Source organism: Sclerotinia sclerotiorum, genomic scaffold (genome assembly GCF_000146945.2).
Source record: "Sclerotinia sclerotiorum 1980 UF-70 scaffold_22 genomic scaffold, whole genome shotgun sequence".
NCBI lineage: Eukaryota > Fungi > Ascomycota > Leotiomycetes > Helotiales > Sclerotiniaceae > Sclerotinia > Sclerotinia sclerotiorum.
In genome coordinates, this window is record NW_001820814.1 from 526,999 (window position 1) to 552,165 (window position 25,167).

The 25,167-nt window shown below is 41.4% G+C and overlaps 10 protein-coding genes across 10 annotated transcripts; 5 read left to right on the plus strand and 5 right to left on the minus strand.

Annotated features, from left to right (window-relative positions):
* Positions 1-917: 917 nt before the first annotated feature.
* SS1G_12867 (predicted protein) lies at positions 918-4,071 on the plus strand (the record flags this gene model as incomplete). Its single annotated transcript, XM_001586239.1, has 4 exons — positions 918-2,104; positions 2,204-2,781; positions 2,924-3,021; positions 3,106-4,071. The coding sequence occupies 4 exons, from the start codon at positions 918-920 to the stop codon at positions 4,069-4,071; spliced, it is 2,829 nt and encodes a 942-aa protein (XP_001586289.1).
* A 1,327-nt stretch (positions 4,072-5,398) lies between these two features.
* SS1G_12868 (predicted protein) lies at positions 5,399-5,756 on the plus strand (the record flags this gene model as incomplete). Its single annotated transcript, XM_001586240.1, has 2 exons — positions 5,399-5,490; positions 5,702-5,756. The coding sequence occupies 2 exons, from the start codon at positions 5,399-5,401 to the stop codon at positions 5,754-5,756; spliced, it is 147 nt and encodes a 48-aa protein (XP_001586290.1).
* Positions 5,757-5,895: 139 nt separating this feature from the next.
* On the minus strand, positions 5,896-6,795 carry SS1G_12869 (predicted protein; the record flags this gene model as incomplete). Its single annotated transcript, XM_001586241.1, has 4 exons — positions 5,896-5,982; positions 6,097-6,263; positions 6,476-6,635; positions 6,760-6,795. 4 exons carry the CDS (start codon positions 6,793-6,795, stop codon positions 5,896-5,898), a joined length of 450 nt encoding a protein of 149 aa, XP_001586291.1.
* Positions 6,796-7,933: 1,138 nt separating this feature from the next.
* SS1G_12870 (predicted protein) lies at positions 7,934-8,813 on the minus strand (the record flags this gene model as incomplete). Its single annotated transcript, XM_001586242.1, has 4 exons — positions 7,934-8,005; positions 8,206-8,357; positions 8,464-8,587; positions 8,676-8,813. 4 exons carry the CDS (start codon positions 8,811-8,813, stop codon positions 7,934-7,936), a joined length of 486 nt encoding a protein of 161 aa, XP_001586292.1.
* A 1,127-nt stretch (positions 8,814-9,940) lies between these two features.
* On the minus strand, positions 9,941-10,482 carry SS1G_12871 (predicted protein; the record flags this gene model as incomplete). Its single annotated transcript, XM_001586243.1, has 3 exons — positions 9,941-10,082; positions 10,242-10,269; positions 10,479-10,482. 3 exons carry the CDS (start codon positions 10,480-10,482, stop codon positions 9,941-9,943), a joined length of 174 nt encoding a protein of 57 aa, XP_001586293.1.
* A 2,351-nt stretch (positions 10,483-12,833) lies between these two features.
* On the plus strand, positions 12,834-14,837 carry SS1G_12872 (hypothetical protein; the record flags this gene model as incomplete). The annotated part of the gene is made up of 4 exons (XM_001586244.1): positions 12,834-12,852; positions 12,924-13,050; positions 13,149-14,634; positions 14,682-14,837. 4 exons carry the CDS (start codon positions 12,834-12,836, stop codon positions 14,835-14,837), a joined length of 1,788 nt encoding a protein of 595 aa, XP_001586294.1.
* Positions 14,838-17,939: 3,102 nt separating this feature from the next.
* SS1G_12873 (hypothetical protein) lies at positions 17,940-19,567 on the plus strand (the record flags this gene model as incomplete). Its single annotated transcript, XM_001586245.1, has 3 exons — positions 17,940-18,398; positions 18,473-18,940; positions 18,992-19,567. The coding sequence occupies 3 exons, from the start codon at positions 17,940-17,942 to the stop codon at positions 19,565-19,567; spliced, it is 1,503 nt and encodes a 500-aa protein (XP_001586295.1).
* Positions 19,568-20,994: 1,427 nt separating this feature from the next.
* Positions 20,995-21,890, minus strand: SS1G_12874 (hypothetical protein; the record flags this gene model as incomplete). The annotated part of the gene is made up of 3 exons (XM_001586246.1): positions 20,995-21,277; positions 21,399-21,471; positions 21,818-21,890. 3 exons carry the CDS (start codon positions 21,888-21,890, stop codon positions 20,995-20,997), a joined length of 429 nt encoding a protein of 142 aa, XP_001586296.1.
* A 303-nt stretch (positions 21,891-22,193) lies between these two features.
* SS1G_12875 (hypothetical protein) lies at positions 22,194-23,234 on the minus strand (the record flags this gene model as incomplete). Its single annotated transcript, XM_001586247.1, has 4 exons — positions 22,194-22,299; positions 22,476-22,924; positions 22,975-23,046; positions 23,211-23,234. The coding sequence occupies 4 exons, from the start codon at positions 23,232-23,234 to the stop codon at positions 22,194-22,196; spliced, it is 651 nt and encodes a 216-aa protein (XP_001586297.1).
* A 338-nt stretch (positions 23,235-23,572) lies between these two features.
* Positions 23,573-24,212, plus strand: SS1G_12876 (60S ribosomal protein L11; the record flags this gene model as incomplete). Its single annotated transcript, XM_001586248.1, has 3 exons — positions 23,573-23,723; positions 23,780-24,119; positions 24,176-24,212. 3 exons carry the CDS (start codon positions 23,573-23,575, stop codon positions 24,210-24,212), a joined length of 528 nt encoding a protein of 175 aa, XP_001586298.1.
* Between the last annotated feature and the right edge of the window lie 955 nt (positions 24,213-25,167).

Below are 25,167 nucleotides of genomic sequence, written 5' to 3' on the forward strand. Positions count from 1 at the left end.
GATGATATCTTTAAAGGGTTGTTTTCCTCGTAACACTCTGAAGCTTAAGAAAGCCTTGAACACAGGTGATTACTGCGAAGTCGTACAATTGGTGAGTTCTGTGTGATAGTGGTAGCTCCTGCCGTGTTTACAGTCAGTCTCGGAAACTTGGATCAGACTAGCAATTTATTTCACGGGTGAAATCATCAGATGTTCAAGAAACACACGTAAAGAGTGACATTGGAGTCTTTACGAGAATAAACAGAATCAATGAAAGCCTAAAGAGGACCCCAAGTGTTGAAAACTGGGCATGGGCTGAGGCTCAGCGGCTTCATTGAAGAAAATGGTGTCTACATTGGGGGATAGTCTGCGACAAGGCTGTTCAAGACAATCAGCTGAACTCGGGGATTTGTCCAATTAGAATTATGACAGACAGAAAAGCTCTACGACATTGGTGCACGAGACAAATATTTGAGATGGTGACGGGAATTATGATTGGATGGCTGACGTGGGACAATCCCGCGTTTATGTAGGAGCGCGGGCAAGGCCTGAAGTTTGCTGACATGTTTGCTCGGGTTTGTCCTGATGTGATAGTTTTCGGGGTTTGCAGTGCCATTTTCACTAACGGCGCAAAATGTTTGTAGGGGAAGGGGTGAGGGGAGGGGTGAATTTTCAAGATTATTTATATCAATTGAATTTCCCTCGAGTTTTTAACTGAAGATTTTTATCTTCAAATATTTCTTCATTCTTGTGAACCAATCATTTTTTTGTTCTTCCGCGAGAAACTTTCTTTATATATCTTCGTGGCGCTTAAATCTGCAAGACAGTTACCCGACCCACTCAGCTCTTCACAATTCTCGATCTCGCATCTTTCCCCTGCATATCATACTAGCTAGGGATCTAGAAATCGGGCATCACTCTCGATCTGACGAGTCACAATGGTTTCCCATCATTTCGAAAGTTTGCCTGCCCCTCCGGTGGAAAATCTCAGCACGGAATACATCCTTCAAGAAATTATTGACCACATTGGAAAACTTGCCGATGATGTTCCTCATGTCAGATTCAATTTATTTCGTAAACAACTCTGGGATATTAGAAATAGGAATGTGGATCCAAAGACTCATTTGAGGGGTTTATTGAGAGTGTTGGAGCATACTCATACTTTTAAACATGCATTTGAGGAATTAGAACCAAATTTGCAAGCGCAGATTCGTGCGTTTATGGATGATGTGGAAGATGTGAAGGAGGAGGAAATTATGGGAATGGGAAATGTAAAAGGGGATTTTCATATTCCGCCGTCTCCGGCTGTGAAACATCATTTTAAGGAGATGGTTAAGGAGACGCTGAGGGAAAAGGCTCATGAGGAGAGAATTAGACTGGTGAGGAGTAAAGTGATGAAGAAGATTCAAGAAGCGAAAGAAGAATTGGAGAGGGAGATTGTGGAGGAGGCGGGGGGACACATTGAGATGATTCAAAAGGTTGAAGATCATGTGGGAGAGTTTTGGGGGAAGCATCGAGGACATGGACATTTAGGTGCCTTGTTAAAGAATCATGATGCTTCTTCGTTACCTTCGAAGCTAGATTCGTATCCAATGTTTGGAACGGGAACGTCCCCCCACATCTGGGAAGATGAGAAAGGTTCCAGGATTATGGAAGTCCATAGAAATGCTCCATTTCATAATTGGGGTAATAGCGTTAAGAATACTCCTCTCTATACTTTTGTTCCGACTACCGTATTGGGTCTTTCCAATCTGGTCAAGTGGGCAAAGGTCGAGGGTTATAGAGTTCGTTGTAGCGGATACAGACATTCGTGGAGTAATACCTTTTCGCAGGATAAACAGGTTTTGGTTAGCATGTTGAATTTGGAAAGTGTGGAGAAGATTCCGGATGTTATGAGTATTACGAAGGAGAAGGGTGATGTGGATTTAAATGGGGATGGTGTGGTGGATGTTAATGAGTTGAAGACGATTGAGTTGGAGCCGCATATTGAGGGCTTGAGTTTAACGCCTGAGGAGGAGGGAAAGATGCTTTGTAGAGTTGGTGCCGCGGTTACAAATGAACAGTTTAGGAGGTGGGCTGTAGGTCATGGGAAATGGGCTTTGCCGGTTGATGTTATTCTTGTTGAGTGTGTTTTTTTCTTTTTCTTTTCTCTTATTATCTTTATGCAACAATTCGTTCCTATCTGGATTTTGGAAAAGCAAGAAACTAATAACACTGGCAACAGAGTCACAGCAGGTGGTGTCAACGGACCAATATGTCACGGAGCCGGTCGTCGTCATCAAACAGTATCCGACTACGTCCGAGCCATCGAATACATCGACGCGAACGGAATCCACCGCACCATAACCAAACCCTCTCATCTCCGCGCCGCAGCAGGCTGTTTCGGTCTCCTAGGCATTGTAACACACATCACACTTCTCCTCTCCCCAATGACATACGCGATCCTCCGGCCCAGCAAACCCGACATCGCCCTTGCGATCCCCCCCCTCTCACTCACCGATATCCCCATCGCGCTGCGCAAATCCTGGACCCCGGCCCAATATGCCGAGGCCCTTCGAGACTTTGAAGATAAAGCCAATAATGATTATTACAGCGAGTGGTTTTGGTTCACGAGGAGTCAGCAGGCCTGGGTTAATTCGTGGAATGATACTAGTGATGCCGAGGGAGTGGTCGAGTATCCGAGTCCATTTGATACGTTTGTTCAGTGGGTTCAGGGGTGGGTGGGGAGTGTTTTGACGGGGAGTGAGGTTTTTGGTCTTTTGCCTGGACGGTGGCAGGCTTGTATTTTGAGTACTTTTGGGAGTGAGTTTTTCTTGTTTTGTCTTTTCCTTCTGTTGTCTTTTTGATGTCTTTATAGTCTGAGCGGGTGGTTTGGCTGGGGAGAAGATGGAGAGAAGAGGGAAGTGGATATTTTACAAGAACATTCACTAATCAACACAAACAGTGGTCGCACTCCCTCCCTTCGAATTCAACGATTTCGAACAAAAGAAAACAGTAGAATACAAAACCGCCCTTCCTAACGGTCTCCACTTCCGACGCGGTGTAAGTATTTATTCTCATCCCATTCCACCCATTCCTCCCTTCTCCAAAATAAATCCACTAACATCCCCCTCCCCGCCTAAAAAGATCCAAAACATGCGCGTCCGAGACCTCGAATTCCAAATCCCTATCCCGTGTCTCCCCAACGCCACCCCAGACTACACCATCGTCCGTCGCGCCTGGTGGGATATAATCCAACTCTGCTATCGCGATAGCGAAACCCCCATGCGTCTCACGCTCGAACTACGCATTATGGGAGATTCGAATTTGATCATGGCACCCCAAAAGGGAAATCGATGGGGCACGGCTAGTATTGAGATTTTGACTATTCCCGATGCGGTAAAAGATGAGGAGTGGGCGCCTTTTTGTCAGGAGGTGGTGGATTTGTGGGGGAGGTATAGAGGGTGTATGGAGGTTGGGAGGGAGGAGGTAGATTTGGATATTAGACCGCATTGGGCGAAGGAGTGGGAGAATGTTTTTATTAGGGGGAGGAGGGCGAGGGAGTATTTGAGGGAGGTGGCATATAAGGAGGAGATTTGGGAGTTTAGGGGGGTACTTGGAGAGATTGGTAGGGAGCAGGGGTGGGGGTTGGAGGATTTGAAGGGGAGGTTTAGTAATGAGTTGTGGGATTATTTGGTCTTTTGGGGGGTGGAGGGGAATGGGGAGGTGGTGAGGGTAAATGAGGAGAAGATTCAAGGAGCTCCGGTTGTTGAGGGGAAGGTAGGCGAGGAGAGGCCCAGGACTATTGAGGGGATGATAGGAAAGGCTATCGAGGAGAGGTCTAAAGGACCCAAGATTATCGAGGGGAATCTAAGAAAATCATCCGAGGAAAAGCCCAAAGAACCCAAGGTCATTCAGGACAAGGTTGAAGTTAAGCTAGACGAGGTGAAAGTAATCGAAGCAGAAGCAAACGGAATACAACCCCATGCGACAAACGAATCAACAAGTACAAATACAAGTACAAGTACAACTCCAAGTACGAGTATACCAGCAAAAGTACCCCACGGATCGGCAGCACACAAGGTATTTCGATTTAATAGGAAGAGAGTTTAATTATATTATTAGGGTGAGGGTGAGGGTTTTTGTATGGAGTTTAATATTTTTATTTATTTATTTATGTTAAAAGGAATGACCTCACACAGGGAATAGTGGGAAGCTGATAGGGCAGAACTGAGGTAATATTGGTCTAGTAGGTTAATCTCTCTTCTAAGTTCTACGGAAGTGCGAAGCTCTCTTACAGAGAGCTTCTCAATCTAGTCCTAATAGGACTAGTGCCCTGTGCACGTGCTACGCAGGAACCATTCACTTTAACAATTTATTTATTTATTTATTTATGTCACACTCAAGAATACTGGGTAAAGTATCTTGTATTAGAAAATACTAAGCTAAGGAGAAAAGAAGAAGGAAAACAAGAGTAGAGAGTTTTCCTGTGATTAAATACAAACGGGGCATGCCACGTGACCCGGAGGTGTGAGGCGTCACATATAGTTAGAGAGTTACTGTCTGTATATATAAGCTTAGTGAAAGGTTCACTTGGTGGTGGTTCTGAAGAAAGGGTGTAATTAATGTTATATATATATATATATATATTGTTGAAGAGAAAATACCGTTGTAAGACTGTATTGTTACGAGGTTTGCCGTCTAGATCACGTGGAAGTGCTCTAGGCTCTCGAGGTGTTTTATAACTAGGCGTCAAGCAGGGACTTAAGAATCCATCTTGATTATATAGACCTTCATGCTTCTATGATCACTACTGATCACTTGTGATCACGTGCCTTGGTCATGTGATGGTAGTTGTGTAGCCCGTCGTAACAATAAATCCTATATAAATCGAAAATCAAAATTTCAACCTTTAATTTCTCGATCAATAAAATCGCGAAAAATCTGAAATTTTCAGAATCTATTATTATAAGTAATAAATCTATATTCTGAATTTTGGAAAATTATATTCATAAATAGGAAAGTTATAAAAGTCGATTTTTGTTATCTTTGGTGAGGAAAGTGGCCCATATTAGGGGGTGGCCCAGAAGTAGGGTACTAGACTTAATGAAAGAACTTGAAATTTAAAGAAAGCTTTTGGATTGATGTGGAAGCTGCTGTGATAGATATAGCTTCAATTTATAATCCTGAGATATTCAGTCCTGAATATATTCGTCTCATATGGAGACATCTATGTACATAGATAGATAGACAGAGCTGTCCCGCAAAAAGCAGAAACAATTGCATATATAACCACGCGCGAGATGAAAAGTCATTTGATATCGAATTTACTGTATAATTTCCCCTTGATGATGATTCATGGCAATAGACTGATTATGAAAGGGAGTTTAATGCATCCCATGTGAGCTTAACGCTCTCCAGGCTACCGAGTGCTGCTACCATGGATATCCGTGGAAGTTCATCTATGTGCGCGGAAGTCTGTATGGTTTTTGGTTGGATAATAGCTGTAATGTTGATTTCTGGTGCGGATAGGTAAGTAGAGGGGAAATTTGGAAGTAGGATTAAATTTAAAATTTCAAGAGGGTTCTTTTAAAACAGGTTCGGGAGCTTGTATACTTATTGGTTTGACCACCGGCCTGTACAAAAGCGGGTTGTTTTGATATGACTTATATGTTCTAAGTCGTTTCATTGATCTTTTGTGCTTCGGATTTGGAATTATGATCTTGGGGTTTTGACAGTTTAGCTGTATCGTGGAAACGTTGATGGAAGAGTCTTCATGGTGTTTGGAGATAAAGTAAATGGTTTTTGTATCATGGGGATTGGATTTTCAGGTACTACCAGTATCTACATGTTACTTGCGATCCTACAATGATGATTTTTTTGAAGAAAGCTTGCTTTGCCGTACAGATGCGTATGCACAAATTAAACCATACTAAATTAAACCACATGTAACTCTGCCGGTCCGCACCATCGGGATATCGTACCAACTTGTATGCCGGGAAACATGGAATATTTGAAGCAGGACTGTAATGCCTTTCACGTACAGTTGCACGCACAACATTAAACAAAATCTTCTTATTACTTAACAAGAGCTCACTAAACTCTAGTAAAGACCAGTTCTACCATCTACAGACACACATTGTATAGAATGACCATAAAGCTCAATCCACACACAAATTCACCTCTGCTCCAACCGTCCCAAATCGATCTCCTCCGCTCTAAGCTGGGCTGAAGCTGCGACAGCTGCATTAAACCACTTGATAATGCACCATCAATAACCTTAAATGGAGTAACAGAATTACCAGCTGCAAATACGCCCCTTATACTTGTGGTAAAGAACGAATTCGAGCAGCGGTATCGATATCATTTATGTGTGTGGTAAGCTTCAAATCCAGCTGCGCTGCAAATGGTCGTCGGTGCTTTGGTGTGGGAGAATTAGTGCGACGCTAAAGTTGATAAGCCAATTGAATGAATAGGAATTGGGCAATGGGAGAATTAATACAACGCTAAAACGCACTAATTTTCCCATGAGAGAAATAGCGCGACACTAAAATGAACGGATCAATTGAAGTGACAGTGATTGTAGGTAAGAAAGATTCGGTTTTTGTCGTATCGTCTTTAAAATGCCAAGTGACTTCGACGTCGACTCCCTTATCACCCTTGGCGAGACTTGAGATCTTGCGAGAATCAATTGCACATCTGTTGGATGGATATGAAGAGGATTGAAAGCCGTGGTGATCTGTTCACTAAGGAACTCAACTCCATTTGTGTAAATGGTTGCGGCTTGGCTTAGGGAACTACTGTATCGGCGATGTGAATGGCAAGTGAAGCGTACATTGTGACCGTATTCAAGGACGTATGAGGAGACTTGCATTCTTCGTAGCCGTGACAGAAGAGGCAGTAGGTATAGCAAAACCAGGTAAGGAGTCACTTAGATCCCAGTTCCCGAACATTCCTTATAACCTGGAGTATCCGGTAAGTTATATGCTCAGCGCCAGTGGCTAGATTGACTTTCTTTCCTAATTATTTCTTACCATTTTCCATCTGTAACTTCAAATTCAATCTCAGCTTGTTTGATAGTCTTAATTTCTACCTATTCGCGTTTGATGGCGTGGTAATTGTTCTGGATCTCTTGTCTCGCCGGACTTCGAAATTTCTTTGGACTCTTATGGTTCTAGGCCATGATCATGTGCATGTATGATGCCTCGAGGTTGCGTTAGTTCGCCAGAATCAAACATAACTGCTGTTTGAAGTTGACGAGCTAGAATATAGGCAGCGGTCAGGTGTGCTGGACCGCCGCCAATGACGAGAACTTCGATAGGAGAGGAGATGGAGATTGTTGATATGTAGATGTTTTTGTTCCAAGTTGTTTTGATTGAAGTCAATGATATAATTTGGGAAGAATTTTGTATGGTTGAGATGAAAGTGAAAAGGATATACGGCCGACACGAGACCTCAACTAATGTTGTGAAAGTGAATCGTGTTACGTCCTGAAGGAATGAGAGGAGAAGCAAAGAGAAGGCAGGAAGGCTAATCTGTTTATCATAGTGTATGATGGCAGTATCTTCCAAACAGTTGGTAATTCACAGCATCAAGAAGCACATGAATATCTCCTGATAAATCCGACCAACTTTGATGTGGTATTGATGCACAGATTGGAATATTGCAACGGCAGCTTTTTGTATCCCCGCTCTGTGTAAAAGGATTATATGATGTTTACAGAACCAACATGTTAGATAGGCCACGCCTCATGGATGAAGATTTCCTTCTCACACCATCAACTGATACTTGTCTGTAGAATTTCCATCACAAAATAAGCTTGAGCTGGCAATTGAACGTAAAATGACATATTTTAACGATAATACATAATACTATTCATCCCATCCTGAGACGATGCATTCAAAACCTCTGCAAATGTAGGTCTGAGACATGAGAACAATTTCTACTTATTGAAACAAGAAGAAATGTGCCAGATTTAAATAATGCTTCTCCCATCAAAATGGGTATAACTCATTTCATCAAGATCGATGTCCTTGAAATTTCGCACCTATTTCAGGATGATCAGTGAACTGTACTCTAAATATTCCAGATGAATAATAACTCCTTGCTTCATAGAAGTCAAGAAACGAGGTTCCCCCCCACTTCACCCTTTACACACACCTCTCCCGTCAAAACTCTTAAAGCACCAGCTTTCCCGCTTTTCAAGCACATTGAAAATTTTGAAATCCATAGGAAACTCAAACTCACATTGATAGCAATCATATCCTTTCTAGGATCCGTTTCCCCAAACGCATCTGGTCGACACAAATCAACCAAAATACTATTTCCACAATTTTTACAGAATCTATGATCCGCAATCTTATTTCCCCATCTATAAGAGCCCATTTTTTCTTCCGCACCTAGGGTTTAATTAGATATATTCCTGAATGATGTGTACTGAGATGAAGACAGGAAGTAACCAAAGAAGATATGACAAGATCAGACAAGAATAGAACTCAATCTTACCTTCTGAAAGCTTAACATCTTGTCTCATGGGATAAGCTAATAAATATCCATTATGTGTACAAACTGAACAATTACACGAATTAACGGTATATTTTGGAAATGGCCATTTTAGTGTTACAGTGAACTAATCGTTGTTAACGTTAGTATTTCTTCTCATAAGCCTTCTCCCACAAATCTCAGCAGTATATGTTTTAAAAAGAAAAAGTACTAACAGTAATAGCACCACAATGACAACCTCCCTCATATGTCGTTCGCTCCTCAGCAGAAGTCTCCTCAACTTGTGAAAAGAATTCCGGAGACAAAGGTGCATAGGTATGGGTTATCGTTTTTGGCTTTCCGAGGGGCAACATTGTGAAGGGAAAGTGATTGAAATGATAATTTATTGAAATAAGTTGTGTATAGAGAAATACTCGAAAATGGGAAAGAAGTGTATGCCGTAAGTCTTTGAGTGACGTTTGACAAATATCTGACAAATTAAGGAGGGGAGTGCAGTGTATATATAGCGGCTTTTTCAGCTATATGCGCCATGCATTTTTGAAGTGGGGAAGTGCTGAGAAATGGCCTTTCGAATACATTTTGTATCCTTAATCATTATGCTGCCTGGAATTACATACATGTGAAATCGACACCGCCGTTGTGCAGTAAGTACAGTCTTGGAATTTCCTGAAATTTCCTGAAAATTCAAGTGGAGTTTCAATTTTATTGAGATGGCTGACTTCAAGCTCATGATCATCCAACAGTATTCTTTGAACTATCCTTAGAATTAAGTGGTCATCACATTAAACTCATAATATAGCAACAGCAACCGATGTATACAGATAGACTATGTTCATATCAATATATCTAAAATAGAAAATGTGCAGTGATGATGATTGATTGGTGAATATATTTATAACATGCATATCCACTAGGTTTATCTAGGATTGATCCAGCACCCCGCCCGTCGGGAAAGGGATTTACCGAATACGACCTAAGGAAGTCATCAACATCAAACTTAGATTACATTACTCGAGTACCTACCTATGCATTATCTATTCTTGACTAATACTCGAGTGATATCAAATGTTCACCGTGATTAGATTCTGCTGTACTCAAGTTCTTTTCGAACTCTCCAACCTCACCCATATTTTCCTTACGTGATATAACATATTCATCTATTCGTTGTGAATGCGATCATCGTTTCCTCCGCAATTCCACAGGTCCACTCACAAAATTATATCGTACCGAAGACATCATGGCCCAAAACTTTAGCAATGAAGTAAACCTCATCCAGTGGCAGGTTGGCTTAGAATTTCTTATGCCCCATCTTATTAAGCTTACTTCGCCGCAACAGGGTTAAGTATTAGGTGGCCTAGGTGTATGTTTGACCTCGATATAACATGTCCAAGATCGTGTAAAACCTGATCTGTTATTATCCTTTCTGATCTGATCGAAGTAGTTGTTTTCGACAAGAGGCGCAGTAATCTGGTTATGGGCATCAAATACGGTATTTGAAATCTTGAGCCCCCCCAAGCGAGGGATATCGCGGTATCTTGGTAGTCGCCGTGGATGGCGACTTGATCGTATTATGCTCCTCCAATTTCCAAGGTCGGACAAGAGCAGCTCCAGGCTTTTCGAAACTTTGAACATTTGAATGAAATTAGCATAGGTGGAAAAGACGCCGGTAATACTTTTTCACGTGCGTCACTTCAATCTTCTTCATGAATCATCATTGTTAGACGCTTACTCTATTCACGTAGAGAATGCCCGAAGGATTACAAGAACATGCTACGCCCCACTGCATGTCGTAAGCTGCTGCTTGCACTTCTGAACTCTTTGAGAAGAGATTAAAAGTTTTGGGCTAACAGATAATAATTAATTTGGACATAATTTGCAATAGTACTGCAGGATGTTACAACCGAGGTGCTGTGAGCAGTAAAGCAATATAGTAAATGCTGTGAGTTATATGCCTGAGAGTACTAGCTCAAAGTTCGATCAGTCAAGCACCTCTACCAATCTCAAATCAGACAACTAACTCATGTTGGAAGGGTGGATATAAGGGAAGGGATGGAATCTGCTTTCAATACACGGCCTCATCATTTAACTCTCTTCCATTTTCCAAAAATTTGAGATAAATCCAACCCTCCGCGAAATGGACCTTCCGAAGCAAGTCTTAGAACTGAAGGCTATCATAAACCGCATCTAGGTATTTCATGATGTAAATAACTGATTTGCTATCTTTGATTTTGGAAAATAGCAACATTGTAGAGGTGATACTTTACTTTCTTAACGATGGAATCTCGGTCAAATTTTCTATGACTGCTCTTGTGGATCAGCTGTTGAAAGTCATGATAGCTGGAAGAGATACGCAACATATAGTACTCATACATGAACTTTGTACGTTATGCTTGAGGTATTGCAGGTGATAGGTATCATGTTGGATGAAAATGAATCAAGTTGTAAGTGATGATGGGAAAGAGAGAAAGGTAAATTAAAGCTGTGGTGTGGTCCATGCACCCAAGCTAAAACAAACCTCCTCGATAGGTTTTCATGTCAATAACATCTAAGTCTAGTACCCTACTTTCCGGCCACCCCCTAACTCCGGCCACCTTTTACACCAAAAATTGTGATTTTTAACTATTAATAACTTTATAATTAATGAATAGAATTTGATAAAATTTGAATTATAGATTTATTATTGTTACGAGGTTTGCCGTCTAGATCACGTGGAAGTGCTCTAGGCTCTCGAAGTGGTTTATGACTAGGCGTCAAGCAGGGACTTAAGTAATGACAAAGATGCAATTCGTAACTAATAGTAGAGTATACTAAATGATTAATCTTGAGCACGAAGCTCTATACAAAGGAAATCCGTTCTGACTATATAGACCTTCATGCTATGGATTTTCAGGACCCCGAAAGGTCCTGGACCTAAGAATATGTTGGACCTTTATTTTTCGTGCATATTATGTAGGGTCCATCACGTGATTGAATCACGTGGTAATGGGCTTGTGGAGTCCGACGTAACACTCAATTAATAAAATCGTGAAAAATCTAAAATTTCAGAATCTATTTATAATTTCAATTTTATTGAATTATATTTATTGATTGAAAAGTTATTAATAGATGAAAATTATAGTTTTTGGTATAAAAAGATAACCGGAATTAGAGGTGGCCGGAAAGTAGGGTCCTAGACTTATACTTGAGGTAATTGTATACGTAGGTAGGCATTCCTGCAAAACATGTGATACTTCTTAAAGCAGTTCATGGTTTCGTACAGCGAAATTGGTGGTTGTGCAACATGAAACGCATTGATTGCAATTCGTGAACGGACGAATACCCTCTCTCCAATTCTCATACCTCCTCATTTGCAGGTATCAGTATCACCACCATGATAACTAGCTTGAGTACGACCCCACATACAGAACGGTATTGATTCTCGCAAAGCCAATCCTACATACAGACTCGTGAGTCATGACAGGTCAAAACTGGAAAGAAACACGTGCGAAATGATTTGCTTGGCACATTCATCTAATATGGAAAATGGAAGAGGTCATTGAACTAGAGATTCATCCACGCGCTAAGATAACTAGCTTTCGGCATGCGGCACACAAAGCTATGAGGCATGATAGTTTCGTGCGTCATGACAACTCGTCTGAATGAATCATACAAACGCTACTCATTCACAATCTTGATAAGATAGAGGCCAATGCATCATGATAGTAACTTGGTGCTTGGTGCATGATATCTCGTGGTTTTTAAGAATAACAGCTGGAGCAGACAGATCGACAGCAAGACATCACATATCAACTATCCAATCATCAAAGGCAATTCTCAAAAACATAACACAAATTTACAAAAGATTGGAATGTATGGCCAATCATTGCGACCCTTCCTATAGTGAAAAAGGAAGCGCCGCACCCAAGATCGATCAAATTTCTCTCCATTTCGACTGACGATTCTCAAGGTCGTGGAAACCTCACATCATCACGAATGATGACGGGTTTCTCACCGAAAATGCTTTATAGCGAATGTGATGTATGCGTTGTACTTCCGAAGAAGTTTGTGAAGAAGAAAAGGAGAAAATTGAAAGGAGATGAAACCTTTTATTTTACAAAAATTTCTCTTCGCTTAAGTCATCCATGATCTAAGCTTTTTTAGTACTAGTGTCAATCACCCCACCAGTCAACCCGCAAAATCGGGTCAAGACTGGCAAAAAACTTATTGACCTGCTGCCCCGCGATTGAATTATAATTTGTAACAAACTTCATCGTTTGCTTCAAAAATATCCAGATTTTATTTAAGTACGTGATAATTTGGTCAATTCTATCTCTTTTGTCTCTTATCCTGCTTTTACTTTCATCTACTTACATATATTCTTGCAGCAGAGCACAATGTCTACTCAAAAGACTGGTTAGTTTTATGCGATTCATACATAGGAAGATCGTAGCAAATAGAACTTCCTCACTGACATCATCCAATAGCTATTATTTCTGTTTATGATAAGAAGGGGCTTCTTGACTTGGCCAAGGGATTGATCAAGCAGAATGTTCGTCTTCTTGCTTCAGGTGGGACCTCTAAGATGATTAGAGAGTCTGGTTTCCCAGTTGAGTAAGATATTTCCCCTTAACATTTTAAGCTTTCCGATCACGCAATTATTATCAACAATGCCATGATATATCAATTAAATGTCTAACGTATACAACCAGAGATGTTTCCGCAATTACTCATGCCCCAGAGATGTTGGGCGGCAGAGTGAAGACCCTCCATCCATCAGTCCATGCCGGTATCCTTGCTCGCGACCTTGCATCTGACGAAAAGGATCTCGCCGAGCAGAACATCGATAAAGTTGACTATGTCATCTGCAACCTTTACCCTTTCAAGGAAACAATCAACAAGATTAATGTTACAATTCCAGAGGCTGTGGAGGATATCGATATTGGAGGAGTTACTCTGATCAGAGCCGCTGCCAAAAACCACACTCGAGTCACAATCTTGACTGACCCAGCAGATTATCCCGAGTTTTTGGAAGAACTTGAGAAGGGTGATGTTACAGAGCGTAGCAGAAAGTTATACGCATTGAAAGCATTCGAGCATACCGCGGACTATGATGCTTCCATCTCGGATTATTTCCGTAAGCAATATGCTGGAAATGGTGTACAACAACTTGCTTTGAGATATGGTGCCAATCCCCATCAAAAGCCTGCCCAAGCTTACGTCAGTGAGGGACCAATGCCATTCAAGGTCCTTTGTGGATCCCCAGGATATATCAACCTTTTAGATGCCCTCAATGCCTGGCCTTTGGTCAAAGAGCTTAAGGCTGCCCTTGGTCACCCAGCAGCGGCCAGTTTTCAAGCATGTCTCACCTGCAGGGTGCTGCCATTTGGTGTTCCTCTTACACCAGATGAGCGTAAAGTCTACATGGTAGATGATATTGCTGGTTTGGAAAACTCTCCTTTGGCTCAAGCATACGCACGTGCTAGAGGTGCAGATCGTATGAGTAGTTTCGGAGATATGATTGCATTGAGTGACATTGTTGATGTTCCAACTGCCAAGATCATCTCAAGAGAAGTTTCCGATGGTGTTATCGCTGCAGGTTACGAGGATGCTGCTCTTGAGATCTTGAAGAAAAAGAAGGGTGGTAAGTATCTTGTCCTTCAAATGGACCCAGACTTTACCCCTTCTACACAAGAGACAAGAACCGTATACGGCATTAATCTGAGCCAACGCCGTAATGACATTGTTATTTCTCCCAAATCATTCTCTTCCATCATCACCCCCAAAGATTCCGCTCCTCTATCAGAGTCAGCCGTTCGAGATTTGACAGTGGCTACCATTGCTTTGAAATACACACAAAGTAACTCCGTTTGCTATGCTCTAAATGGTCAAGTTATTGGTCTAGGAGCTGGTCAACAATCTCGTATTCATTGCACAAGACTGGCCGGTGATAAGGCCGACAACTGGTGGTTGAGGTTTCATCCCCGTGTTTTGGGTATCAAGTGGAAGACTGGTACTAAGCGCCCAGACAAGAGTAATGCGATTGATCTCCTCGTCAGTGGCGAATTACCAAAATCTGGACCCGAGCGTGAGGGATATGAAGGTTTCTTCGATGAAGTTCCAGCCGAATTCACTGAAAAGGAGAGAGAAGAATGGATGTCGAAACTCACACAAGTTGCAGTTTCAAGTGATGCATTTGTAAGTCTACTTTTTTTTGTTCATATATGCTCTACTAACATGATTAGTTCCCATTTATCGATAATGTCTACCGTGCCGCAAGATCAGGCGTTAAGTACATTGCCGCACCAAGTGGCAGTCAAAATGATTTATATGTCTTTGAGACAGCTGAAAAACTTGACATTACATTTGTCGAACAAAGCATTCGTTTGTTCCACCATTAAATTGTTTATGGTAGCGGGATAACGAGCGGATATAGCAAGGTTGGAAACATCCTGCCTCCACCCATCAGAGGGTAAAATGTATAGAGATACCCTACTATAGAAACGACCCATAGGGCGTAACGTGATATGAAAATTCAACATTTGTAACTATTTGTTTTGAGCCAGTTTTTTGGATAATACTTTAAGACTTATACCGAGAATATGCAGTATAATCCACGTGCATAATCAGAGTAAGATAAATTCTTGAAACGTAGGAAGGGTTAGGAAAATAATGAGGTCGTTCTTTTCTAGCCATAGACCCCAAGATGCAGCCACGGCGTCCAACTGGAAACATGAATGATGGCAGTGAATCTTTTATTATTAGAACATCATTTCATCATTCATCATTTTGTGCTACCTGGAAAGGGTTTTAATGTTATTGTTATTGGTGCGGATGGATGGAAAGGTGTGTGAGATAGATAGATGAGGATGGATATGGAGTAAGAGTAAGCAGCCATTTTTTCGGCCGGTATGAAACGGTACGGAGTATGAGTATGAGTATGAGGCGTATGGGGTGTATGGAGTATGAGGATGGGTGTGGGTATGGGTGTTTGTGAATGGATGGTGTGGATGGTGTGGATGGATAATTGCGTATTCGGATATCTGCTTTATATAGTAGAGTAGATGATTGATGCTGGGAGGGAAGGAGAGCGAAGGAAAAGAAAGGGAAAGGAAAGGTTTGGAATTTGGAGTCGGGAATCGGGAGTCGGATGTGAATAGCCTATTGTTTATCGTTTATTGTTTGTATCTTTCTGTTGCGGACCTTGCGGTTATATTTCGCTATCTCTTTCCATCGGAGTTTTTGCCCTATTTAGCTGATATATGGTGTGCACCGAGATAGTGTCGTTGTGTCTAAGTTGAAAATGATTGTATGTATTGTATGTATGTACGGAGTACGGTGTATGTAAGTTTTTATGTATCGAGTATGTACTCCGTCCGGACCGGGTAGGAAGTTTGGATGAGATGGAGATGGATGGATGTCTCCGCCCGTTTTTCCTTATCTTTTTCTTTTTTCTTTTTTTTCTCTTCTTGTGGTTTTTTGTGATTATATATAGATATCTGGAGGCTTGGGTTCTTGGTTGTACAATACTACTCTGTAGATCAGTAGGGTAAGCAGTGCAGGTAAGTAGGTGGGTGGGTGTGTATTAATTGATGAATAATTCACGATGTGGTGATGGATGGATGAGCGGGATTGGATAAATCAATTAGATCAATTCGCAAATCAAGATCCAGTATCGGTACTGCCACGAATCTTCGCCAATAGTTGCGGTGGGTGGGTAGATGAATATGCGCGTCTTGCATTCTATCACATCTTTATATAGATATTTGTCGGTGGAGTGTGCTAGCTAATGTAGGTAGTTGAAGTTGATGTAGGTATGGTATGGTACCTGCGTAATGCTTCGTTGAAGATTTGTTATCTGATGAGATCTTTTGAGATGATGAATTTTATTTTCTTTTCTTTCGAGTGGTTGTATTGGTAGCTCTAGATTTTGGTATTGTACGTATTGGAATTCCTATCAGATGATAATTGTCCAAGCTTCTTTTGATAATGATGGATTGATTGGAGATGGATGGACGGGTTGATTAAATTGATGCTGGTCATGAATTGATTTATTAGTTAATGTTTAATCAAAACCCGTGTTCAATGAATGATCCTGGAGAAAATGGCTCGGGACATGGTACTTTTAAGTTAGAAGGGTTCAAATGCCGCCAAGTCAAGGCTTGAATGGCAATTGAAAAGGATAAATCGCGGTTGGTTGGTGCATATACACCTAGTATGTTGTTAACCGCCCGAGCTAACTTTCGCTAATGTGGAAAGGCTGGGGGAGTTGATGCTGTTTTAATTGTAGCATGAATAGGATCCAATGATTCTCATCACCACTCTGCATATAAATTATCATTGATGTCCCCTGTGATATCCTGATCATTCATCACACACACCATGTTGAATTTCTAAAGCAGCACGCACGTCACTAACGAATGATAACCGAAAACAGCAATTTTCACTCTCACTCGCATATGTTTCCTTCAAGCACTGACGGTCGTTTCTTCCAATCATACCCTGGTTTGTACCTTTTTCACATTCAAGATGCAGATGCATGAAGTCAGCTTGAGGGCATTGGAGGGAATTACATCCCGATTCCCCCAGCTCTGCAAATCATCGATGGAAGACTAGGTTGTGAAATGGTCCTGAGTGGTCTTCTGGTGAAGAGTGGGCGCCAAAAAGATTTATGGGAGATGGATGTTACCACCCTACTCATTTGCTTCTGGTTGTGTAATTTTGGTTCTTGCGATTGTTCGATTTTGATTGTTCGTTTTCTCTCGTTCTCTCCCTCTCTATATCTATATTCATAAGCATTCTTTTTATATGTTTGATGTTTCTTCGTGGCTAAAAACCAACGAATGTCGAATCACTGATATTACTCCGACATCTCACTCAGCCTGGTGTTGAAACCGCAGTTCTTGCCCCCAAAGATCTAGCCACTATATCTACGGGTAGAACCACACTTTCTACATCCGTTTAGTTCGTGCGAATTGAAAAAACGCATCTGTCATGCACACTACCAGCGGGCGTCTATTTTGGTCCCAATATCTGTAAGGTTAGACCCCACCCTCCATCCAGTTATATTCTTTCCTTTCCGTACGAGGTCAGTTTTTGGCCACTAGGTGTCCATATATCCTGGTCTGCATTTGATCTACATGTCATATCATTGCTTCCCATCTTCCGATCTTTCCAGATAGTCGTACGAAGCCTTGTATTTGATTCCAAATTTCTTGCTTTGTTGTTGCGCGCGCTACTCAAAACCCTACCATCTCCCCCCTCTTCAATATCTGTTTTATCTTTTTTTCTTGGTAGCTGGTCTCGAATTGTACAACCTCATCTTATTTTAACCATTTTACTTGCGTGCACTTCCATTGATAGTGCTTTGGTGAAGTCTTTCTTGGCCTCACGATTTTACTCGAGTAATTTGTGTCAACTTGTCTTGCCTTTCTTTTCACTTCATCACAATGTCATGTTAGTAGTTCTGAAATGTAAGATGTCGTTAATGTATCAATATACTCATGGTTTATCTAGCACCACCTACAAACAAGGGGCCTTTGCCTCCCCTCACAAGGCCACGATCCTCTAGCAATTCATCTACATCATCATCATCCTCCTCACTAAAAGTCCCTCGAACACCACGATTTGCCGAAGCTACTACTGTATATTCTCCTGTAGATGATAAGAGATCACCATTTGCAGATCCTCCAAAAACAGCAGATTCATACGCTTCAAAAACACAAGCATACATGGCACAATCACAACCTTCTGATATTGGCTTCGGCTACATATCAGAAAATAGACAATCCCAAGGAGTTCCGATCGAGATGCCACTTACTCCATCATCACCATTAAAGAGTGCGTTAAAAGTTCCTGGTACACCAGGGAGGATGATGAATCCATTGAGTCCGACGTTCCGGGAAGAGCAAATTTTGGAAAAGCATGAAGAAATGACCGAAATTGAACAAGCCAAAGATTTAGTAAGAGATTTTGGAATTCATATTTTTTTTTTTTTTTTTTTTTTTTTTTTTTGGATATACTAACAATTAAATAGAAAATCAAAACTAGAGTCAGGGTAGCCAAGTTACTATTACGATTTGTAAACTTTAGCTGCAGTTTAATCGTCCTCTCCATGGTTGCTACCACTTTTAGCATCTTCGAAGCAACAAAATCATTACCAGCTCGAAATAATCTTCCTCCATGGGCAGATGGTACCAAAACTTGGCCTCAAAAAGTCGTTCTTGCTATCTCATCTGTATCACTCGCACTTTGTGTACTCATTCTCTACAATTATTGGAAAGGAGGACATAAACGTGCGGAGAAGGTTGCAGTTTATTATACTCTCTTTGCAGTCGCATACTTTATCTTCAGTACGATTATGTGGGGTATAGCAGCTGGCATTTTACAAGGTGTAAGAACTACTGGGAATAATAAGGATATTTGGGGTTGGTCATGTGTCGATAATAAGAGACGACAATTATTTCAGGAAAAGATTGATTATGCTTTGGTTTGTCGAATTCAAGTAAGTTTCTTTACCTCTTTCATCCATGAATCCATTCTAACAACCTCCCAGTCTTGGTCCCTCGTATGCTGTATAATAGAAATCGTCCTCGAATCCCTCACAATCGCCATCTACAGCGTCGTCTTCTACCGATACTACTCCAAACAACGACTTCGCAAATCCATGGCCATTCGCGACCGTGCACGTTCGGATCTCTACCTTGCCCAACTCCGCAGTCAATCCGCACCCAACACTCCCGGTTTCGGTCCTCTCAGTCCCTCTTACTCCCAATATGCCAAATCTCCCCGATTCCCTCCAAGCGTATATCAAAGTTCCCCAGATCTCGAAGAAGGAAATGGAATTGGAACGAGATTCGTAGAGGCAAAACCCGGAATGAATACTGCTAAACCATTCACCTTACAAGCTCCTCCTATTAGAGTACAAAATGCAACACCGAAACTTAACCAAGGGGGTTTCGAACCCCAGACTCAGACTCCTTCTCCTTCTCCCCCACCCCCGCCTCCTCAACAATATCAACAGCAGAGAGTGGTTGAACATGTACAGGCGGCACCAGGTGAACAAACTTATGCCAGTGTACCTATTCCCGGTGCATACGCAAATCCACTTTCGAATCAGGGGGTACAATAAATGGGATTTCAGTGTTTGGGGAGATAAGATAAGATAGGTTTTATGGCTGAGAAGGGATTGTAGATGTAGATGTAGATAATTTTACTCCCGGGTTGGAAATTCGGGAATTAGGGAGGTGAGCTTTTGTGAATGCTTGTATGCATGCGTATGCTTTATTTTATTTCATTTTTATTTATATTTATATTTTCTTTCTTACAATCGTTTCTGGAAATGGATTGGAGTTTGGCTGGGTGGTTGGTTGGATGGATGGATTAAGATACTCCCAAACGCTGCGTCGTTTATTCCTACATATTTTTTGGTTGGTTGGTTGTTTTCTTTTTAGTTTTGATGGATGAATGGATGAATGGATGGGGTCAGCGGATGAGGAAATATAGTGAGGGAGTGGCCCTGGAGAAAAGGGGATAGGGGAAAAGAAGGGAGGAAATGAATGAGGAAATGAGGAGGATAGAATGTATGCAGTATATGCAGCATTTTGGGATGAAAATGGATGGGATTGATGAAATGGGTGGATTAGGAATTATGAAAACCGATGGATGGGTGAATGAAAAGATGAAAGGAGGGAAGGATGAAAGAAAGAATTTAAAATGAAATACCCAATACCCAATACCAGAATTCAAATATACAAATACTTAGAAATTAATCGATAAATCAGGAGACACTTAAATAGTAAACCAAAGATGAGATATTAGAGATAAAAAAAAATCAAGAATCAGAGAGTCTTTAATTAACTTTAAATCATTTTCATTATCATTCATCCTAAAGCTAAAGAACCAACTGTATCTGCTCTGTTCTATTCTACTCCACCCCAATTCTATTTGATTTTATTTAAACTTAAACTTGCTATAACATAATATGTAAAATTTTTAACTATAAGTTGATGCTTTTTATTAAATGGAAAATAAAATGAGTAAAATGTAAAATTTATACCTAAGCGATAGATATTAAATTAATCGTTTTCCTGAACGGTTCATACTATGTAGGAAGTGAAATAGCTATATCAGCTAAATATATGTTCTAAATGCAATCATAGTCATGTAAAATATACTATATAGATATAATCTTATATCTCCTAGGTTGAATTGCACGTAGATATACAGTAGACTCGCATGGCTTATGGTAAAGGATGAATGATGAATAAAATGCAAAATTGAGTTCTTTTCTTTTCTCTTCATTGAATAGTTATCAGCTCGTACTTGCATTATGCATTTCTCTTCCTCATCTGTGTGTCTCTCTTCTTTGATTTGCCTCCTCTAGGTATAATGCACTTTTGCACTTTCGCACTATCGCACACACGTATCCTGATACCTTTTTGATCCTCCACCATCAGCTTCTACCATTTCCTACTGTACCAATCAATATCCATCTTGCAGGAAAACCACCCACAAACAGCCTCTCCCTCCACATCCCTCCATCTCAAATTATCCCACTTATTTCCCAACAGCCTTCTCAACCTTCCCCTCAACCTTCTTAACCGCCTCCACAACACTCTCCTTTACCCCCTCAACACCCAATCCAATCTTCTGTTTAGCTTCCGCCTCTTTACCTCCCCACTTATGATATTGCATCCATCTATACCCTTGCGTAAGTTGCGCACCTTCATTTACGAAATGACAGAGGAAGAGAAGTGGGTTAAGTGGTGTTACGGCGAGGGAGTAACGCATGAAAGTTGCGGAGTAGATGCAGAGTGCTAGGGTCATTTTGCCTGAGATTCTATATGAAGTTAGATTTTGTTGTTGTGGTGAGAAGGGACAGAGAAGAAGGGACAGAGAAGAAGGGACAGAGAAGAAGGGACAGGGAAGAAGGGAAGGGGAATGAGGAATGGAGGACATACAAATCAGGACTCTTTTGAGTATCCATTACGGCAGCAACCGGAATTCCGAAGTTAGAGACTGGACCCCAGAAGTCTGGAGAGCTTTGTTAGTAGGTATTCAACTAATTATCCGCGCAGTGCATTCAGTTCTCGAGCTGCCTATGCTCTATCAATATCCATAATCCAAGCTACACTCCAACCCGGCAATTCCCACGCACCCCGCTCAACCTCCCTCAATTATCTTCCACTTCCACATTCACCTCCCAATCAATCCCAATCCCCTACCCAATTCACCACTCTCTGCCATCACCTATACCCATACCCATTCCCATCCCCTAAACCATTCATTCCCTTCCCCTTGCAATCCAAACAAAGACAACATCCCCTCCCGTCTCTCTCCCTCTCGCTCTCCCTCTCTCAAAAAGAAAACCACAACTTACGAGTAGAACAAACATAGCTAACCGCCGGGTTACTACGAATTTTCGCATTAATTGCTTTAACCAAGGCTGCCATTGTGAATATCTGAAATATTCTTTGGGTGTTGGTTCCGGAAGATGTGGTTATGTTTTGTTGTTGATATCCAGAGTTTTGATGGGACGGACAGGAACTGGGTTCGGATTTACCCTGAGTTTGTCCGAAATATTGATCTGTGTCACGTGTTGATAGGATTGGATTTTTGGTGTGAGTTTTGTGAATGGCATGAATTGAAATTAGGAAATGATTAGATTTGGGGTTAGTCTAATGATCGATGTGACTGAGATACGAGATAATAGAGAATCAAGCAAAATTATATAGAATTCAATTAGCGTTGTCGCTTTACTTGCTTGCTTTTATGCTGCAAATTTGCGAATTTTGGTATGTGAAGTCAAAACCACCCTCAACGCCTGTATTCTGATTGAGCATAACCTTCTTTGCATCGCCCCTATCATGCATGTCCATAAGTTTCCTTTGGATCTATCATCTTCCATTCCTTCATCGATCATCACGTCCAATATGCCCTTGGCCCTTCATCAGATTATATGCAAACAGCTCCTCTGAGAATATCCCTTAACATTTGATTTGACATGATCGTGGAATCCATTACTTTTAAGCATCTACCTGCGAGGTGGAGCAAAACCACCTGGTGGACCTGGGAAACCTGGAGGAGGGAATCCACCACCAAATCCTGGAGGTGGTGCACCTCTTCCAAATGGTGGAGGAGTTGGCATACCCGGAAATCCACCAATTCCAACAGCCGGACCAGCTAATCCACCTCTTCCAGCGGCTGGTCTTGCAATTCCTGTTCCTGCAGCCATTGCAGCTGAAGGTACAGCACCACCTGGAACACTAGCACCTAAACGAGCACTTGGATCTGCTGGTGGAGGTGATTCGACAGATAGAGAAATAACATGTGTGCCTCGAATAATTGTAAGACCTAATGTGCGCTTTTCTTCCGTTTCGACGAGAAGTGGTGCAGCGGAACTAGCTCCAGGAGCAGTTGTAGCTTTTGGTGCCTTGCGCTTGACGCGTCTGAATTCTTCTGTATCGGCGAGAACGAGGTTCATGTGCTATTCAAGAGTCAGTCATAATCATTGTAACTCCTGCTCAAGTATCGTACCTTATCAAATGCTAACATCTGTCCAACCATTTGACGTCCATCATTCATAGTCACTCTCATCCGGTAATTGATCTATAACCCCGTCAGTTCGTAGTCACATTCGTATTGATCGCGCAGAGCTGTAATAGCTGCATTGATGGATTTTACATACGAGACCGGCCTGTATAAAGAGTCAAAGTCAGCCTATAATGTCAACACAAGCTTATAATGGTTTTGAGAAGGGGTATTAAACTCACCATCTTTCCCTGCTTGTTCGCCATGATGACTTTTGAGTGCGCGTTATTACGGCTCTGGTTTTCAAAGAATGTGTATAGAAGTTCGATGACTTCTTTTTAACTCCACAGCTCTATTACAAGTGTATGAGTTCTTGATATGAGGTTCTTCAAGATCATTCACAAGGCTGGCTCGAGCTTCAAATGAAAAATTGTTAAAGCCTTAACCACAAGGCAATAATAAATTCTTACCTAATCACCTTTTAGGGTTTTGAGTTCTTAGCGAATATAATGTTTTTTGAATCTTTTCGAAATTCTTTTTGAACCTGACGATCACGACAAAAACCGACAATCTCTCACGACAAATCGTAACAGCATCATTCAAAATGGCTGAATCCGGAGACAAGACCACCAACCCCATGAAGGAGCTTAAAATCCAGAAGCTCGTTCTCAACATCTCTGTCGGAGAATCTGGTGACAGACTTACCCGTGCTGCCAAAGTTTTGGAACAATTGAGTGGTCAAACCCCAGTTTACAGTAGGCATACACCAATTACTTCTATTATCCATTTATCTCTAACAATTTATCTACAGGCAAGGCCAGATATACCGTCCGCACCTTCGGTATTCGTCGTAACGAAAAGATCGCTGTTCACGTCACTGTCCGTGGACCAAAGGCTGAGGAAATTTTGGAGCGTGGATTGAAGGTTAAGGAATATGAACTCCGCAAGCGCAACTTCTCCCAAACTGGTAACTTCGGTTTCGGTATCTCCGAACACATCGATCTCGGTATCAAGTACGACCCTGCGATCGGTATTTACGGAATGGATTTCTACGCATGCATGACCCGTCCTGGTGAGCGTGTTGCTAAGCGTCGTCGCTGCAAGACTTCCATTGGTGCCAACCACAAGATCAAGCGTGATGAGACTGTCAAGTATGTTTGCGCCGAACTTGTGATTAGATGTCTTCATACTAATATTTTTTACTTAGATGGTTCAAGAACCGTTTCGAGGGTATCGTCAGATAAACGTTTCAAATAAAAAATATGGCAAGGGCTTCGAGTGAATCGATTCGGCGAGTTCTTCAAGATTTGTCGCAACGTGGGCTTATGGAGTTAATGAAAGGGGCATCATTGGTTGTACTTTACTGCATCTACGGATCAGATTACAATGAAGCAGTTCATCCAACTGTTCAGCTTGACTCCTATTAGGATCAAGTCTGCGGCCTTAGAGACCGACCGGCTTGCCGGCTTTTCTTGCAAGTGCTAAGTGCATATTTGTGAAATCAAATGAAACAAATTTTCCATCAACCTTGAGTTTCTTATTAATGTCATTAGTGATATTCTGATCGGATGTGTAGGATGGTATTCCATGAGGTTGCAAATACTCGAGTTTGGACCATGGAGAATGGATCAAGAAAAAAAGTTTCATACTTCAGAGTCGCAAAATAGGTTGGCTTAAGATAGTGGGTTACTTTGAGATCGATTAGCATATAATGGGAAGCAGATATTTTTGATCAAAAGGTACTCTTTTGAAAAGAGTTATAACAATCAAAACAATTATTCAGTCATCGAGATATTTCAATTCTTGTCAACTTCGGCCAGTGAACAAAACTGAATTCAATACCATTGAAATATCTCATTTCTCATCCATTTGATTTGAGAGTTTTAAGATTTAAAGGTATGATGATGAATTTGCGCAAGTGTGCAAAGCATGAAGATGAGGTAAAATCCAAGTCAAATTACTCAACCACGTAGATATCTAGTACTTGTGAGGCGAGACCATATGTCATACCTTATCAATGGCATAGGAGGCTGATATCCCTTTTCCTAGTTACCATTTTCCACATGCTTAAAGTGGAGTGTGACATGCTTCCTCGCCGCACTAGGTAGGTTCGCCAACTTCTTCTCGATGTTCGATGTTAGAAGCTAAAAGTTAGATCTACTCGGCAATCGTACTCAACATGTTTAGAAGCAACGCATT